This window comes from Podarcis liolepis (genome assembly GCF_965112155.1).
Source record: "Podarcis liolepis genome assembly, chromosome: 6".
NCBI lineage: Eukaryota > Metazoa > Chordata > Lepidosauria > Squamata > Lacertidae > Podarcis > Podarcis liolepis.
In genome coordinates, this window is record NC_139559.1 from 8,602,980 (window position 1) to 8,619,642 (window position 16,663).

Consider the following 16,663-nt stretch of genomic DNA (forward strand, 5'->3'; position numbering starts at 1 on the left):
GGGAAGGTGGGAGGGCTAAACCTTTCTTCCCTACATGTTGTGACTTCCCTAGAAACCACCCCATGCCTTAATTAGACTTTTAAAAATTTACGTTAGTGTCAATGGGAGCCATTCGAGAAAGTTTAATTGCCAGAGCGGGGTGCTGAGCAGGGGAACCATTAGGCAATCTGCACAAGAGTGTTAGAGTGTAAACAGGACCTGTACTCCATTCCCCGTGATAGCCAATGGAACGAAGCCAATTGAATTTGATGGATCACACCAAGTGATCTACTGCAATGCTACAAACTGGGTTTCCAGGCAGAGGAATCCTAAGAAAGCTGCAGGAAGAACTGACTGATGCTTCCACAGCCCTGCAAGGCTTCTTTTGGCCAAGCTGGAAGGAGTGTGCTTGTGCATTATTAAATTCTTTTGAAGCAGGGGGAGGGGTATTTCTCCCCCACCCATTGGTCCCCCCTCCCCCCCAGTTTTCTCTCCCAATGGGAGGGGAAATAGCTCCTGGTCCAGGACAGACACAGGTTCTACCCCCCCCCCAATTCAGGAGACATGTTTCAATGTGCCATTCCAACATGCAATTTCGTTATTTATACCCATTTTTAAACTGCTGGTTGTAACGATGACAATGATGAATGTTTCATCATTTTGTTTTCCACGCTGGATCTGAGCAGTTTCTCACAAAGATTTTCTCTATTGCCGTGTAAAACGGTTGGAGGGCTTTTGAAAAAAATCAATTAAGCAGTATGCAGATCTTGTCAAGTAAAAATTAATTAAAATGCTCAGTGAATCAGCGGGGGGTGGGGGGGCACCTTAGATCCGGCAGACCCAACTCTCAGTCTGCCATGGCGTTGCTTGATCTGTTCCAACATGCACCCACCCCAACTTTCTACTTTATCACCCTTGGGTCAGCAACAGCAGGGGAACTGTCCACTGCCACATTGGGGAGACCTCTGACATCAGCCCCGTCCCTTCAACTGCAAGCGTCCCTCTGTGGCTGCAGAGAGGGAGGACCACAGCATCTATTCAGCATCCATTCAGCCACCTTTCTCAGGAGTTTAGAGCATTGCTTTAACCACTTTGTGGTTAATTAGCTGGTGGCTAATTAAAAGCTACAGGGACGTGGGTGGCGCTGTGAGTTAAACCACAGAACCTAGGACTTGCCGATCAGAAGGTTGGCGGTTCGAATCCCCGCGGCGGGGTGAGCTCCCGTTGCTCGGTCCCAGCTCCTGCCAACCTAACAGTTTGAAAGCACATCGAAGTGCAAGTAGATAAATAGGTACCACTCCGGCGGGAAGGTAAACGGCGTTTCCGTGCGCTGTTCTGGTTCGCCAGAAGCGGCTTAGACATGCTGGCCACATGACCCGGAAGCTGTACGCCGGCTCCCTCGGCCAATAAAGCGAGATGAGTGCCGCAACCCCAGAGTCGGCCACGACTGGACCTAATGGTCAGGGGTCCCTTTACCTTTACCTTAATGAAAAGCTACAGAGATGCAGGTCTGGGTATTATACGTAGGGCATCTTCGCGATTTTGCCAAAGAAGAGACAAAACAAATAGACAAAAACTGTTTCATTTTATGGGGGGGGGAGGGGAAATGTGAATGTTCAAGTCACAGCTGTCCTATAGGTAAATAGAAGTTTACAGCAGAGGGGTCTGGGAAGCTCAAGGTCAGTCTGCAGCATCCTGTATACCAGCCATCAGGGGATCAGCCCTGCATCTGGAGACAAAATCAGGACAAGGTGCTTAAGAAACACAAAAGAGCAGAGCACGGAAATCCCTGAGGTATGTGCTTCTTTCCCTTATATGTGGCTAAGGTAGAGTCTATAATGTGCCTGTTATACCCCCGCTATGTTCATCCCTACATTCCAGAGGATGCTCAGAGCGCCAATGAATTCTTACTTCAGAGTATACTGGTGGGGCTGCTGCCACAGAGCTCAGATTTCATCACTGGACTCTTCCCCTGGGCTTCTCCTTTCCCCGCCTTCCTATCCTTGCCGTACTTATGGCCCTCCAGTCTCCTGTTATAGGCTTGTCACTGGGGCAAACTCGGCCCTCCAGATGTTTTGGGACTACAACTCCCATCATCCCTGACCACTGGTGATGATGGGAGTTGTAGTCCCAAAACATCTGGAGGACCGAGTTTGCCTATGCCTGCTGTGAGGTCTCTATTTGCTGCTTCTGCTGCTAAAACTGTTGGAGGAACCCACTGCGTAAGCAGAAGACGCATCCTCTCTTGCAAGTGCAGAGGGTCTCCGGTTTCTATCCATTTCCTCTCCAGCTGAAGAACCCCCATCCATACCCCAGAATTACGGAAGGTCTCCTGCAAGCACAACTTTTTGGAGGGGCCGAAGTGGGAAGGAGAAGTCGAGAAAGCCTTGTGGCCAAAGGGGAACCCTGTTCTCTGGATTCTTCTTGGGTTCAAAAAAGCATTTACCTATTGTACTCTCTTCATGGCACCCTGAAAGGACACAACCGCCTCCATGGCCAGGCTCTCCTGGTTGACCTCTTGCTCCAGGAAACCCAGGGGGCCCAGTGCTGCCAGCGGATCCCTTTGAGCCTTGCTTGCCAAGCATCTCTTCTCCTACTGGACCTGTGGGGGGAGGGACACCAGAAGTACCACACCCTCAGTCTAGATTGCTGATGAATTTTGTTTTGTTTTGTTTGTATTTTAATTTTTTGCTTTTTTTATTGGAAATTTTATTTACAACATAACATAATCTCCCCCACCCCCCAAATACAGAAATCCACCCTCATTAAACACGAACATAACAAACAATAGGCATAACATACAACAATACAAACAACCAATTTTTTATTTTTTATCCTGTATCTGGCCTCCTTATTTACTTCTTATTAGCTGTTTCCTTTATGAATAATTATTGAGATTTTTCTAATTATAACTTAAATATCCACAAAGTTTCCTGCAGACATTAATCGAAACAAATCCAGGTATGTATTTTAGGGCACTGTTTTGTGAAGTATTCTCTGCATTTTCCCCATGCTTTTTGAAACTCTTGTCTAGTGTGATCTCTAATTGCCTCTGTTAATTTAGTCAGTTCAATATACTCTAACAGTTTGTCTTGCCATTCCTTTTATTTGGCACAATTTCTTTTTTCCACTTTTTAGCAATTAGGATCCTTGCCGCTCCTGTGGCATAGAGGAATATTTTCTGATCTTCTCTTGCTATACCTGCATCCGCTATCCCTAGTAGAAAAGCTTCTGTATTTTTTATAAAATTATACTTAAACATTTTTTTAAGCTCGTCATATACTATGTTCCAGAAGCTTTTGATTTTTTTCACAGGTCCACCAAACATGTATAAGTGTCCCCTCTGTTTTACCACACCTCCAGCACAGATTTGTTTTTGTAAATTGCTGATGAATTTTGAACCACCAGGAGGAAGAAAAGAGGCACACAGAACTAACGGCTTTGTTGCACTTCATGCATTCAGCCGGAGGGGGTGCAGCAGCATGGGAGAGGACCAGCATTGGCCCTGCTTCTATTCAGAGTCCTGCTCCCCTTCCAAATTGGCCCATGGAGGTGAAACTCTTGAAACTGGGAGAGGTAGTCTGGGAACAAGGACTTAAAGAGGCTCCATCCGCTCTGAGCCTTTGTTGGAGCAAGTTGCTCACTGCAGAGCTGTCCGTGGTCCTGAAACTCCTGGCCCAGCTTGGCCCATGGGATCCAACGTTAGATTAGAACTGGATGCCCTCTACCATACAGATAGTTCATGGTGGCAACCAATGTGAGTTGCCAAGCAGAAGGCGGCTCATTTAACTTTAACACCCCCCCCACTTTTTTTAATGGGGAGCGTCACACAAGCAAGGCAATCATGGCTTCAGATACTTCATGTGGAGGGTTCAATTTTCATTGGAGGCTATTTGCAAAGTGAAGAGCAAGAGGAGCTCATGCTGCTTCTCCACCACATGACTCTAGTACCATGGCTGACTGAATGCACACCCAACACTTAGTGCTAGAGTACTAAGGGCTATGTGGGAGAGAGCTATGTGTGGGAGAGCCAGGGTGGTGTAGTGGTTAAGAGTGGTGGACTCATAATCTGGTGAACCAGGTTCGCTTCCTCGCTCCTCCACATGCAGCTGCTGGGTGACCTTGGGCTAGTCACACTTCTTTGAAGTCTCTCAGCCTCACTCACCTCACAGAGTGTTTGTTGTGGGGGAGAAAGGGAAAGGAGAATGTCAGCCGCTTTGAGACTCCTTCGCGTAGTGATAAAGCAGGATATCAAATCCAAACTCTTCTACTTTATAGCACGTCAGTGTCATGCCCTGGAACCATGCACTGTGTGACAGACTCCAAGGTGGATGAGGCTCTGGCTCTGTCCTTAGGGGAAGAGCTGCCAGGACCGCCTTCAGGACCCTCCTGACTGCAGGGCACAACTTTGCTGCCCTCCTCTGATATAGGGGTTGGATGCCCCAAGGCAGCCTTGCCACCCAAGACCCATAGGGGACAAAGGCTGCAGAAGAAGGCAAGGTTCCCTTTCTTGAGACAGGACAGGAATGCTTCCTTCTTTCTCTTCACCAGTGATGCATTTACGGGCAATAAAACCCTAAGAGGTGTTGGGAATCTGCATACGTGCAGCTACACAAAGTGAGTCAATTAGGGTTTGGCCGACAGCCAAGGCAATGTGAAGGAGTAAGTCTGCCTGATGATACAGAGGCATGGAGACAGCTCCATGATTGGTCAAGCTCTCTCACAGGAATAATGATGAATGTTCTACTAACTGGAATGTGTGGTAGTACAAGTTTGAGTTCAGGAGTTGTGAGTCATGTATGAGAGAGCTAGCTAAAGATGCGTGTTCTGTTCTGTTCCTGTAAATAGTCCACTGTATATAATAAACACCTAACTACAAGTTCCTGGTTCCTGCTTCGTCCATCCACTCTGCAGCCAAGTTGCCAATTGCTTTTGTGAACTCTGCGTTTACTCTGCTAGGTCTGGCCAAGGTCCTGCAACTAGTCAGAAAGTTGCGGAACACCAATAGGTTTTGCCAATAAGAGGTGGTACATAAAATAAATTCAGTAAAATGTACTGTACCTGTTCGACCTCTAGGTCCTTGAGAACCTTCCTCATTTGTTCCAGGAGAACCTTTCTCTCCTTTGGGTCCAGAGGCACCTGTTGAATGAGAGAGTAAGGTTTCCTAGCAATGTGTCTCTTAGCAATGCTCCATTGCTAATTTCATACTGGGATTCCTGACAGTCTTTAGAGGTTTTTAAACAGAGGTTGGATGGGCATATATCAGGGCTTCTTTAGCTGTGATTCCGGTATAGCTGGGAGTTGGATTAGATGACCTAATTCCCCTAATTTTACCAAAATGTTTTTAAACATCTATACATTTGCAGCTGCTTTTCCTGATACCAAGCCTCCCAATTTTGCTTTAGGTGAAATACAGATCCACAAGCCTCCTCCTCAAAACACACATACAAACCCAATAGATTTCACGTCAATGAAGCTGTTTTGGCTTCGCTCAAAATTCCTGCAGGTGTTTTTGCCTGAGCAGACCAGCCCAGTTCTGCCTCGGATCTTGCTTTAGGCAAAACTCGGTGGCAAACCCTGCTTTTTATCTACCGTCTTTAGTACTCTTCTTCAAATGTGGCAATCAAACCCGAAAATAGCACTCCAGGTGAACTGCTAGCAAACAAGAAAACATAACAGCTGCTAATATGCATCAAGATAATAGACAGCTCAAGCGATTAGCAGCTTCTTTCTTCTCATGGTTGTGAGTGTGAATGCAGAGCTCCTCTTGAATCCTCTTTTACTCAAAGGGAAGCCAGACCAGTGTTTAGCAAAACGCTATTAAAAGCACCAGAATTTTGGCCACAACGCACAGACTATCAGGCAACATTGGGCTGAAATTAGGAACCCACAGATCTGGAAACGGCCTCTATTTGTAGTGAAACACCAAGGCTACAGTACAGAGTAATCTTCCCCAACCTGGTGCATTCCAGCTGTTTTGGACTACAAATCCCATCATTGCAAGCCAGCATGGGAGTTCTGTAGTCAAAAAACAGTTGGAGGGTGCCACAGCTGAGGGGCCACCAGCCTGTGAGCTGGATGTGGCCCATGCGGTTTTCAAATGTGGCCCACAGCATCCCCTCTATGAAAGTCTTGAAAAAAATCTTTTCTTGGAGCCAACATAGAGCTTTCCTCAAAGCTAACAGCAACAAAGAGGAGGGTGGAGGCAGTTCGTAGTCATGGCCAGTAGCCACTGTCAGCCATATTCTCCATGAATTTATCCAATCTTCTTTTAAAGCCCTCCAAGTTGCCATAGTCATCGCGGCCTCCAATGGGAGGGAGTTCCACAGTTTAACTCTGTGCTGTATAAAAAAGTTTCTTTGAATTGTCCTGAACCTTCCAACATCTGGCTTCACTGGAAGCCCATGAGTTTTAGTGTTACAAAATAGGCGTGGGGAACTTTTCTCTATCCACTTTCTCCATGCCATACCGTATTTTTCGCTCCATAAGACGCACCTGACCATAAGATGCACCTAGTTTTTAGAGGAGGAAAACAACAACAAAAATATTCTGAACAAAACAGTAGATGTATGATTATTGTGGTTCGTGCTGTGGCCACAGACATGTGATCTGATGGTGAATTTGGGGTGACCCAATGCAAAAATCCTGAGGATCCATGTCGATCCGTGCTTTGTAACCACATTTTTGCACCATTGCAGCCCCAGGAAACAGTGAATGCATGTGTGTTTTGGTGCAGGCTGTAGCCATGCACACGCTATGTGATCTGATGGTGAATTTGGGGTGACCCAATGCAAAAATCCTGAGGATCCATGGGCTTTTACCTCTCCCCTCCCAGGCAGCCTCCGCTAGTGTCCCTTATCTCTTATCCGATCCCACCGATCAGCTGTTTCCTTTCAACACTCCCTTCCCTCTTGTTTGCCTTAGTGTCTTTTCCTTGGCTGGAGCAGTTTTTTGCTCCTCCTTTTCTTCTAATTTCTCTCCTTATTGCTTTAGTCTTCCTGTTTCCCCCCTTTGCAAGTTTGCTGTCTTTACCTCCCCCCTCCCAGGCAGCCTCCTTTATCTCTAGCGTTCCTTATCTCTCTCCCCAATCGGCAAATGACCGGCGGCTTTGTTTCAACACCCACTTCCCTCTTTCAAAAAAAAAAAGCAAAAAAGCATGATCTGCTTTTTGCCCCTGGGCAATTCGGCTCCAGGGACCATGCATTCTCTCCATAAGACGCACAGACATTTCCCCTTATTTTTTAGGAAGAAAAAAGTGCATCTTATGGAGTGAAAAATACGGGATTCTACAGTGCCACCTCTTAGTTGCCCTTTCTCCTAATTAAAAGTCCAAAACACTGCAGCCTTTAACTGACTCCATTAAGCAGTATCATACAGCTGCCCATAGGCAACCGGAGATGCCCTTCGCTTTGGCGATACAGGCAGAAGGCCACTTATATATGCAGCTTCCTGTGGGCACAGGTGAAGATGAAGGCTTCTCTTAACGCATCCTAAAGTGGCGCCAGACTTTTGTATTGTACCATCTTCACTTTTGACTCCTTTCAGCTTATCATCCTTCAATTCTTCTCATCTGTGAGCCATCTTGGCCAATTTATTTTCTAGGGTGCAACCCATGCCCTTTATTCTCCCTGCTTACGTGCAACATTTCACAAATTACCTTTGAAAGTCAGCTGACCCCTATAGTTAAATTGAGAAATGCTGGGTCCCCTTTTCTTTCCTGCTGGGTAGAGATCCACGGCTAGACATCTAACTCGCTAAGGGGGGCAAACCATCTCCAACATCAGCAATGGTTTATTAAGTTCTAATCTGACAAGCTGTCAGGCCCATTTCTCCATCCTCTTCTCTGCCATCGGTTTGCAAGACCACAAGAGGCCAACTACGTGCTACCTAATTTTCCTTCTCTGAGCTCAGCTGGATGTTTCCTGCTGGGGCACAATATAACCAGTTGGATCTGCAAGCAGCTTCAGGAGCTACTCAAATATCAGACTAGGCACCGGAGGGAGAGGGGGGGTGGGGAAAGCAGGTTGACAGATTCAGGTTGGTGTGCAATCTACTCTCTGAAGCCTGCCAATTAAACCAAGAACTTTGACTCTTGGCTGTAAATAGAAAGGAAACCATCACTGAAGGATAGGGCTTAAATATCCACTCAGATAGCTTCCCTCCCTTCCTCCCTCTCCCTAATGATAATTCTGCTTGCGCCACTCTGGAGCAGTATCTAAAGGAGGGTCCTTGAACAGATGGAGGCCTAATCCTTGCATTAAAACCAAGGGAGCTGCCAGGATGACTCGGCATTCACCACAAAACAAAGAGTTGCCGTAATGCTGCCTCGTCTCAAAACAAGGCAGCTTTTAGCTCCGGGCCAAGAGGGCAGGGAGATAAGCCTGTGCTTTTTCTAAAGCCCAGAAGAGAGCCCGGCCAAAAATAAAACCAAGGAGTGTGCGTTTGCCTGCTGAGTGGCGCGATAAGCTTCTTCTCGCTGCATTGGGTGGGGGAAACTACTGGCCAAGATTACAACCGTCTTTGCATAGAATTGTAGAATGTGGAGACCAGTGGAAAGAACACAAAGTCCTGCCTTTCCCCCTGTTCTCCCCAGGACAGGGTACCCTTTGTTTACAGCAAGGGTAGCCAATGTGGTGTAGTGGTTAAGAGCAGTGGATTCGCAATCCGGTGAACCGGGTTTGCTTCCCAGCTCCTCCACATGCAGCTGCTGGGTGACCTTGGGCTAGTCACACTTCCCTGAAGTCTCTCAGCCCCACTCACTTCACAGAGTGTTTGTTGTGGAGGAGGAAGGGAAAGGAGATTGATGGCCGCTTTGAGACTCCTTAAGGTAAAGGTAAAGGGACTCCTGACCATTAGGTCCAGTCGTGACCGACTCTGGGGTTGTGGCGCTCATCTTGCTTTATTGGCTGAGAGAGGCCAGCATGACTAAGCCGCTTCTGGCGAACCAGAGCAGCGCACGGAAACGCTGTTTACCTTCCTGCTGGAGTGGTACCTATTTATCTACTTGCACTTTGACGTGCTTTCGAACTGCTAGGTTGGCAGGAGCAGGGACCGAGCAATGGGAGCTCACCCCGTTGCGGGGATTCGAACCACCGACCTTCTGATCAACAAGTCCTGGGCTCTGTGGTTTAACCCACAACACCACCCGCGTCCCATGAGACTCCTTAGGGTAGTGATAAAGCGGGATATCAAATCCAAACTCCTCTTCCTCCTTCAATGTGGTGCCTTTAAGATGTCGGCAATCTCCAGCTCCAGACAACATGGCCAACGGTCAGCACTGATTAGATAAGTGCCTCAACAATATCTGGAGCTTATCATGTTGGCTGCACCAGGTCTGCAGCATCCCACATGGAGGAGAAGCCAACTTTCCATCTGAAGCCTTCTGTGGGAGATGTTAATTCTCACAGAAACAAAGGGAACTCAAGCCAAACCACTGGTCCACCTAGTACTGTCTACAATGCCTGACCAACATCAGTGAAACTCGCCATTGTTCCAGGAAGGAGTCTTCCCAAGTACTACCTGGGGAAACTGGAGAGTGAAGCTGGGGGCTTCTGCACAGGGCTGGATGAATCATAAAGCAAAATAAGCATGTGCTTAGGGCATCGAGCGAAGGGGGGCATCACATAAATTTTCCATTGCCGGATTTTTGACATTCATGGTCACAAATTGCTCAGCTTAGCGTGCGTTTTCTCAGCAGAAGTATATTAAAAATTCCAACAGAACAACTATGCAACAAGGAAGGCTGGTTGCCTTATCTCTGAAGCGTTGCGTAAGATTAGTTTTGAGGACCAAAGACTTTGCAATTAGAAAAAGTAGGAGAAAGTTTTTCAAATGTAAATAAAGTATACAAAAGTTTACACTTACTCCATCTTACTGTAGGTTTTGTTTCATTTCAACAACAAGCAAAAATTTTATGGTTTATTATTGTTCCTATTTTTAATTAGATATATTTGGGGACACCAAAATCCTTTAAATGCTTAGGGCCTCTAAAGGTCTTAATCCAGTGCTGATTCTGCACCCAAAGTAGATGCTATAACCACTGAGCTACAGCCACCCCTCCTCTTCCGCCCAACTACTGTATTTTTCAATGTATAAGATGCCCCCTATTTTGGGGGACTCCAAATTAAGAAAACATCTACCTGTGTATAAGACGAGCCCCAATTTTAAACCTAATTTTTTGGTTTAAAAAACCTGCTAGTCTTATACACGGAAAAATACGGTACTTTCTTTCTATGCCTTGAATGAAGAAAGCTATTAAAAAATGGGCTTAGCAGTCTGCCCTGCTGTTTAAAAATATGGAACCTACTTTTGATTATCATCTCTATGTGCACATAAAGTTAATGAAATATCAGATGTTGCTCATCCCCTCTTTTCCCTCTCGCCAATGACTTACAACCAAAGGATCATTGTTACTGTTGCTGCCATTAAGTGGCAAGGAAAGGGGTCTGGGAGCTGGATGGATGGCAGCAGGGCTGGAAGGGAATTCTTCACCGGCTCCGGTTAAAATCCGAGACGGAGAAGAATTTCAAGGTTATACTGTTCCCTTCTCTTTTTGAGGCAAGCACTATGAGCCCAGTGAGGTTTGCTTCTCAAAGCCTGGAAAGAAGACTCTGGGAGACATTTCTGCTGAATTGTGGTGTGCAACTGCACAGCTGTGCATTGAGAGGAAGGGAAGAGTGCTGTGCCCTTCAAGAGATCACATATGAAGGCATGCAGAAACTGTGGTATAAGTCAGCTTTTCCCCAACCTGGTGCCTTCCAGACATTATAACTGAACTATTACAGTGGTACCTCGGGTTACATACACTTCAGGTTACAGATGCTTCAGGTTACAGACTCCACTAACCCAGAAATAGTACCTTGGGTTAAGAACTTTGCTTCAGGATGAGAACAGAAATCACACGGCGGCGGCGTGGCAGCAGTGGGAGGCCCCATTAGCTAAAGTGGTGCTTCAGGTTAAGAACAGTTTCAGGTTAGGAAAGGACCTCCGGAACGAATTAAGTACGTAACCAGAGGTACCACTGTATGGTAATTTATGGACCTAATAGGTATCTAAAGCCATTTGCACATAACAATATGAAGGAACGTCTCCACCTCCATCGTTCTGCCCAGACACTGAGGTCCAACGCCGACCAGCTCCAGCCAATGGCCAGGGATGATGGGACTTGTAGACCAACAACATATGGACACCACCAGGTTACAAGAGTGTTGGTCTAAGCACTTCTTTTGATACCTCTTTCTCCTGGATATCCATCTCTGCCAGGCTGTCCAGGCATCCCAGCTTCTCCTCTCTCTCCTTTCATGCCAGGAGGCCCAGGAAGACCAGGCGGGCCAGGTTCTCCAGGCTTCAGCTTATCTTCCCAAATGGGAACTGGCTTCTGTGAATGTTCATGGACGAATGAGTCAAACTTCAACACGTGAGCTGAAGAAGTAAAAGGAAAGGAGAGGGAAACAAGTAGAGTCTCTGATTTACTATCTCCATTATTTCCCATGATGCACCCTGCTTCTTGCATTTGTCAGGGTTTTTCCTGGACACACATTCACACAGTGCAATTATCAACACATCTGCCTGTACACATATACCTGTGTTTTTGTGAAAGGGTATACTCTTGCCACTCTGTACAGCTCATATATTATCACAGATGCTACGTCCCGTGAAATGTCACGTGTGAATTATGGACACAGATTGTAAACTTGCTGGACATTATGTAGTCTGGCATGTAGTGTGACTACACATTTTTAGTGCATGGTTTTTAATTTTTAAATGTTTAATGTAACTTTTGATATAAGTTTATGATTTTGTGACATATAATTTTTTTTTTATAAATCTTCAGATGATGATGAAGAAGAAGAAGAGTTTGGATTTGATATCCCGCCTTTCACTCCCTTTTAAGGAGTCTCAAAGCGGCTAACATTCTCCTTTCCCTTCCTCCCCCACAACAAACACTCTGTGAGGTGAGTGGGGCTGAGAGACTTCAGAGAAGTGTGACTGGCCCAAGGTCACCCAGCAGCTGCATGTGGAGGAGCGGAGACGCGAACCCGGTTCCCCAGATTACGAGACTACCGCTCTTAACCACTACACCACACTGGCTCTCAATGATGATGAAGGGTGGTATACAATAAGTGAGGTCTGGCATGCAGGGAAAATATCACTGAATTATCAGAAGCATACACAGAAACCTGGTTCTAAATTAAGAAGCCTGATAGAGATTGGGGATGGGGGATGGGGGAGCTGATATACAGTACAGAAAAGAAACAAAATGGCTTACTTTCAAGGGCTGCATGCACAGCTTGCATTTAAAGCACACTGAAAGCACCTGACTTCCCCCAAAGAATCCTGGGAACTGTAGCTCTGTAAAAGATACACAACATACCCCAAGGTTCTTTGGGGAAAGCCATGTGCTTTCAATGTATGGTGCGTACTCAGTCACAGTAAGCTAAGCTTCACAATCTTAAGAAGGAATCTCAGGCTTGCTTGCATGGGACAAAGGTCAGCCATGATGTCTAGCAGGTGACCAGTGACAATTCCCATATTTTAATCCTGAAGGATCAGGAGAGGCTATCGATGGAGAAGTTGGATCCTCTATTACAGAGCTTTCCAAACTGTGTGTTGTGATACATCAGTGTGTCGGCTGCAGTGTGTAGGCGTGTTGTGCAGATGTGCTCCACACTCCTCCTGGGGCTGGAAAGGGGTTAGTTTAACCTCTGGTTTGTTAGCAAAACTTAATTGCTGTGTCAGGAAATGATGCATGTCTGAAACGTGTGTCACCAACATGGAAAGTTTGGAAAGCTCTGCTCTATTAGAAGGAGCTCTGCTCCAAAGAAGGAGACTCCACCACACTCCTTGGCAGCAAATTCCACTGTCGAACAGCTCTTACTGAACTTCCTGACAGTAAGAGCTGTTCGACAGTGGAATTTGCTGCCAAGGAGTGTGGTGGAGTCTCCTTCTTTGGAGGTCTTTAAGCAGAAGCTTGACAACCATATGTCAGGAGTGCTCTGATGGTGTTTCCTGCTTGGCAGGGGGTTGGACTCGATGGCCCTTGTGGTCTATTCCAACTCTTTGATTCTATGATTCTATTAGGTGTGACTATGTGGGTCTGGGCATGCTCTAAGGGTAGAGTTTTGGCGCTTGGGACATGACATGCCCAACATGTGGAGAGAGACACAGACACACAGAGACAGAGAGACAGAGAGAGAGAGCGCGCTGCTCCACTGGCACAACTCAGGAACTGGAAGGTAAGATCTGAGAAATAGTTCCAACTTCGTTCTTGTAAAAGGACCATCAGAGGTGGGGTACCATACTTTTCCGTGTATAAGGCGCCCCCATGTATAAGACATCCCCTATTGTTGAGCTTTTTTCAGGAGGGATTGCCTCGGCAGCAACCAATCAAACATCCACCCTATGCACTACCAATATATAACACAACCCCCACTTTTTAGCATAATGTAGTCTTATACACGGATGTAGTCTTATACACGGAAAAGTACGGTATTTCAAATCTGTGTGCACGGACGATGCTTGAAATATGACAAATAAATTACAGGGTCATCAACACAGGTACATCACATTTTTAAAGGGATAGGCATTTTATTCTCTCTCTCTTTTTCTACACAGGGACCTGTCGTGAAATGTGCACACGTCCAATGTGTCACTTTTTACACATTTGGGGGATGCTCTGCTCCCACCTACCCCAAGCTGTAACTATTTATCTAGAGGTGGGAATGTGCTACAAAAACGTAATCACATAATGTGTTAATCCAGAATTTGATCAGATTACTTCAAAACAGAGCAGTGGTCAGGGTCAGAGTATTATCACAGCTCTGCTGTGTAGCTGAATTATCCAGAGATAGGGATGGGCACATCTGTCCCTTCTTGTTTCTCCCACTTTCCCATTTTTTCAAACTGATTTCCATATCAGTTTGCAGTTAATATATATATTTAAACTGTCCTCATGAAATTGCACCAGCATTTTGGTGCAAATGTCTCCTAATATACCCCTTCTCTTTTGCCTAACGTATATATTTTTGCCGAGCAATTTCCCCCAATACAGTGCATTCTTGTATCTTATGTTCATTAACGTATGTGGGTGTTTGTTTGTTTTTAATAATTGTTTTGGTTGGATAGCTACATTGCAAAATCTAGAAAAGTGAAAATTTTGAAGGAAGGCTGGGTGTCAGTTTGCACGTGCCTGTTTGTTTCCAGAAGTGCAAATTAAGTAGATGCATTTTTAAATGCAAATGGAATTGAATCCCTTCCACCCTTATCCATGGATTAAGCAATGGAACTTCTTATAATCTGAATTAAGGGGTGGATTCTGGCACTGCCAGCGAACTTTGGGTCAGGCAGCACAGCATAGCGGCAGGAGATAAATTGTTCAGAGGACAGAGATGTAGAAACGGGAAGCCGGTTAGTTGTTCAGATTGTTGGGCAGAGATGTACTTACACTGAATTAGGCGCTCACAAGCCTGATTAACCAGATGATAGATTGTGGCTAAAGACTGGGCTTCACCCTAAGGGGGAGGAGGGAAGAAAACAATGGGGAGATCAATGCCAGCATATGAGAAGAGTAAAAACAGTCAGGTTTTGCACATCTCTCGTTCTTTGGAGCATGCCATGCAAAACAATATGATACACTGCAGTTCGCTACCTTATCACCACCCTGTTTATTACTTTATTGCAGCCAACGCCGCTGGCAGTGGCTGTAAGCAGAAAAACCCCTCCCCTTCTCTTCTGCTTGCGGATGCCAACATCAGATCCTGCATTGGCTAGACTAGATGATCCTTGGGTCCCTTCCAACTCTTGTTGTTGTTGTTGTGTAGTCGTGTCCGATTCTTCGTGACCCCATGGACCAGAGCACGCCAGGCACTCCTGTCTTCCACTGCCTCCCGCAGTTGGGTCAAACTCATGCTGGTAGCTTCGAGAACACTGTCCAACCATCTCGTCCTCTGTCGTGCCCTCCATCTTTCCCAACATCAGGGTCTTTTCCAGGGAGTCTTCTCTTCTCATGAGGTGGCCAAAGTATTGGAGCCTCAGCTTCAGGATCTGTCCTTCCAGTGAGCACTCAGGGCTGATTTCCTTCAGAATGGATAGGTTTGATCTTGCAGTCCATGGGACTCTCAAGAGTCTCCTCCAGCACCAGAATTCGAAAGCATCAATTCTTCGGCGATCAGCCTTCTTTATGGTGCAGCTCTCACTTCCATACATCACTACAGTGGTACATCAGGTTACATATATTTCAGGTTACATACGCTTCAGGTTACACACTCCGCTAACACAGAAATAGTGCTTCAGGTTAAGAACGTTGCTTCAGGATGAGAACAGAAATCGTGCTCTGGCAGCATGGCGCCAGCAGGAGGCCCCATTAGCTAAAGTGGTGCTTCAGGTTAAGAACAGTTTCAGGTTAAGAACAGACCTCCGGAACGAATTAAGTACTTAACCCGAGATACCACTGTACCGGGAAAACCATAGCTTTAACTATACGGACCTTTGTCGGCAAGGTAATGTCTCTGCTTTTTAGGTTTGTCATTACAGGCCGGACGTTAGCCATTAACAATGAAATCAAAGAATTGTAGAATTGGAGACAATCCTCAGAGTAATCTAGTCTAACCTCCTGCAACATAGGAATCACCATTTCTCTTTCTTTCTTTGTGCTCTGGCACATATTAATTTTAAAACATCAACAAAGCCTTCCACTTACGGCTGCAAGTGGCCTTCCGAAACTGCTGTAATAATTCTGTATTATTAAACTGCTCTGCAAAGGAACAGTAAATCTAAACACAATCACGTCCTTGCACAGATCCTGAAGAGACTGTCAAACAGAGAGTTCTGATGCTGAAAATTAATGTGGACACTATTAAAATGCATTCATTTCTGAATATTTAAAGAAGCCCGGCCATTCCTTTGTGATTGAATAACCAAACTCTATTTGAAATGGCACCTCCTCATTTATTTATCTATCTATCTACCCATACTCATATATATCTTTGGATATAGATATATCTTCCTTGCGACAGGTAATAAAGCAATCAAAATGCCGAAAACAACTTGAAAATAGTCACTGCCATTATCCATAAAAGCTCATAACGAAATGAAAATTGAGCCCTGCATCAAACAGCGAGATTTTTGATGACACCGTCTGGATCAATGTGCAGTCTTTACCCAAAATTAAGCAAGAACTGGGCAGGGTGCCCAGGAAATAAAAGTGAAAAATGCTATCACATTTTTGAAAGAAAAAAAAAAGATCAGAGAGGAAAGCCTAGCAAGAGCGCAATAGAGTGGGTTTAAAAATAAAATAAAATTGAAAAGTCAGATGGCAGAGGGAAATGATAGAAAGCACCTGGGTCCTGGTGATAACTGCAGAGGGAATCTAGCAAAAGTTTAAAACCCATCAACCAGCCCATTTTAAAAAAAGAGCAAACAAACCTCACAGGAAGTTTAGCACACCTTAGTGCAGTTGGGAAAACTGGAATAGATCCCATGCGGTTTGCTAATCATTATTCCTAGTCATTTGATTTCCCCAGAATGTTTCAATAAGGGTGGGCTTCTCTAAGGGGCTAACTACATGTTACACACTAATGTGCAGAGCTGCATCCTAGTGTGTTTTGTTTTTTGCTTTTGGAGTCAAGCCACTTCAGGAAGGGGAAATTAAAGCAGAGAAGAAGGAAAACAGAATGTGGCCTTTATA

The 16,663-nt window shown here is 45.5% G+C and overlaps 1 protein-coding gene across 2 annotated transcripts in view; it reads right to left on the reverse strand.

The window, feature by feature from the left end:
- Positions 1-1,545: 1,545 nt before the first annotated feature.
- The window catches only part of COL20A1 (collagen type XX alpha 1 chain), a 139,348-nt gene continuing 124,230 nt past the window's right edge, over positions 1,546-16,663 (reverse strand). For both annotated transcript variants that reach the window (XM_083507331.1, XM_083507330.1), the window contains exons 36-40: positions 14,423-14,489; positions 11,212-11,400; positions 5,041-5,118; positions 2,426-2,581; positions 1,546-1,708 (exon numbers count right to left, since the gene is read on the reverse strand). In XM_083507331.1, the coding sequence (XP_083363457.1) occupies positions 1,689-1,708; positions 2,426-2,581; positions 5,041-5,118; positions 11,212-11,400; positions 14,423-14,489 (510 nt within the window). In that variant the 3' untranslated portion in view covers positions 1,546-1,688. The remainder of the gene's footprint in view (positions 1,709-2,425; positions 2,582-5,040; positions 5,119-11,211; positions 11,401-14,422; positions 14,490-16,663) is intronic.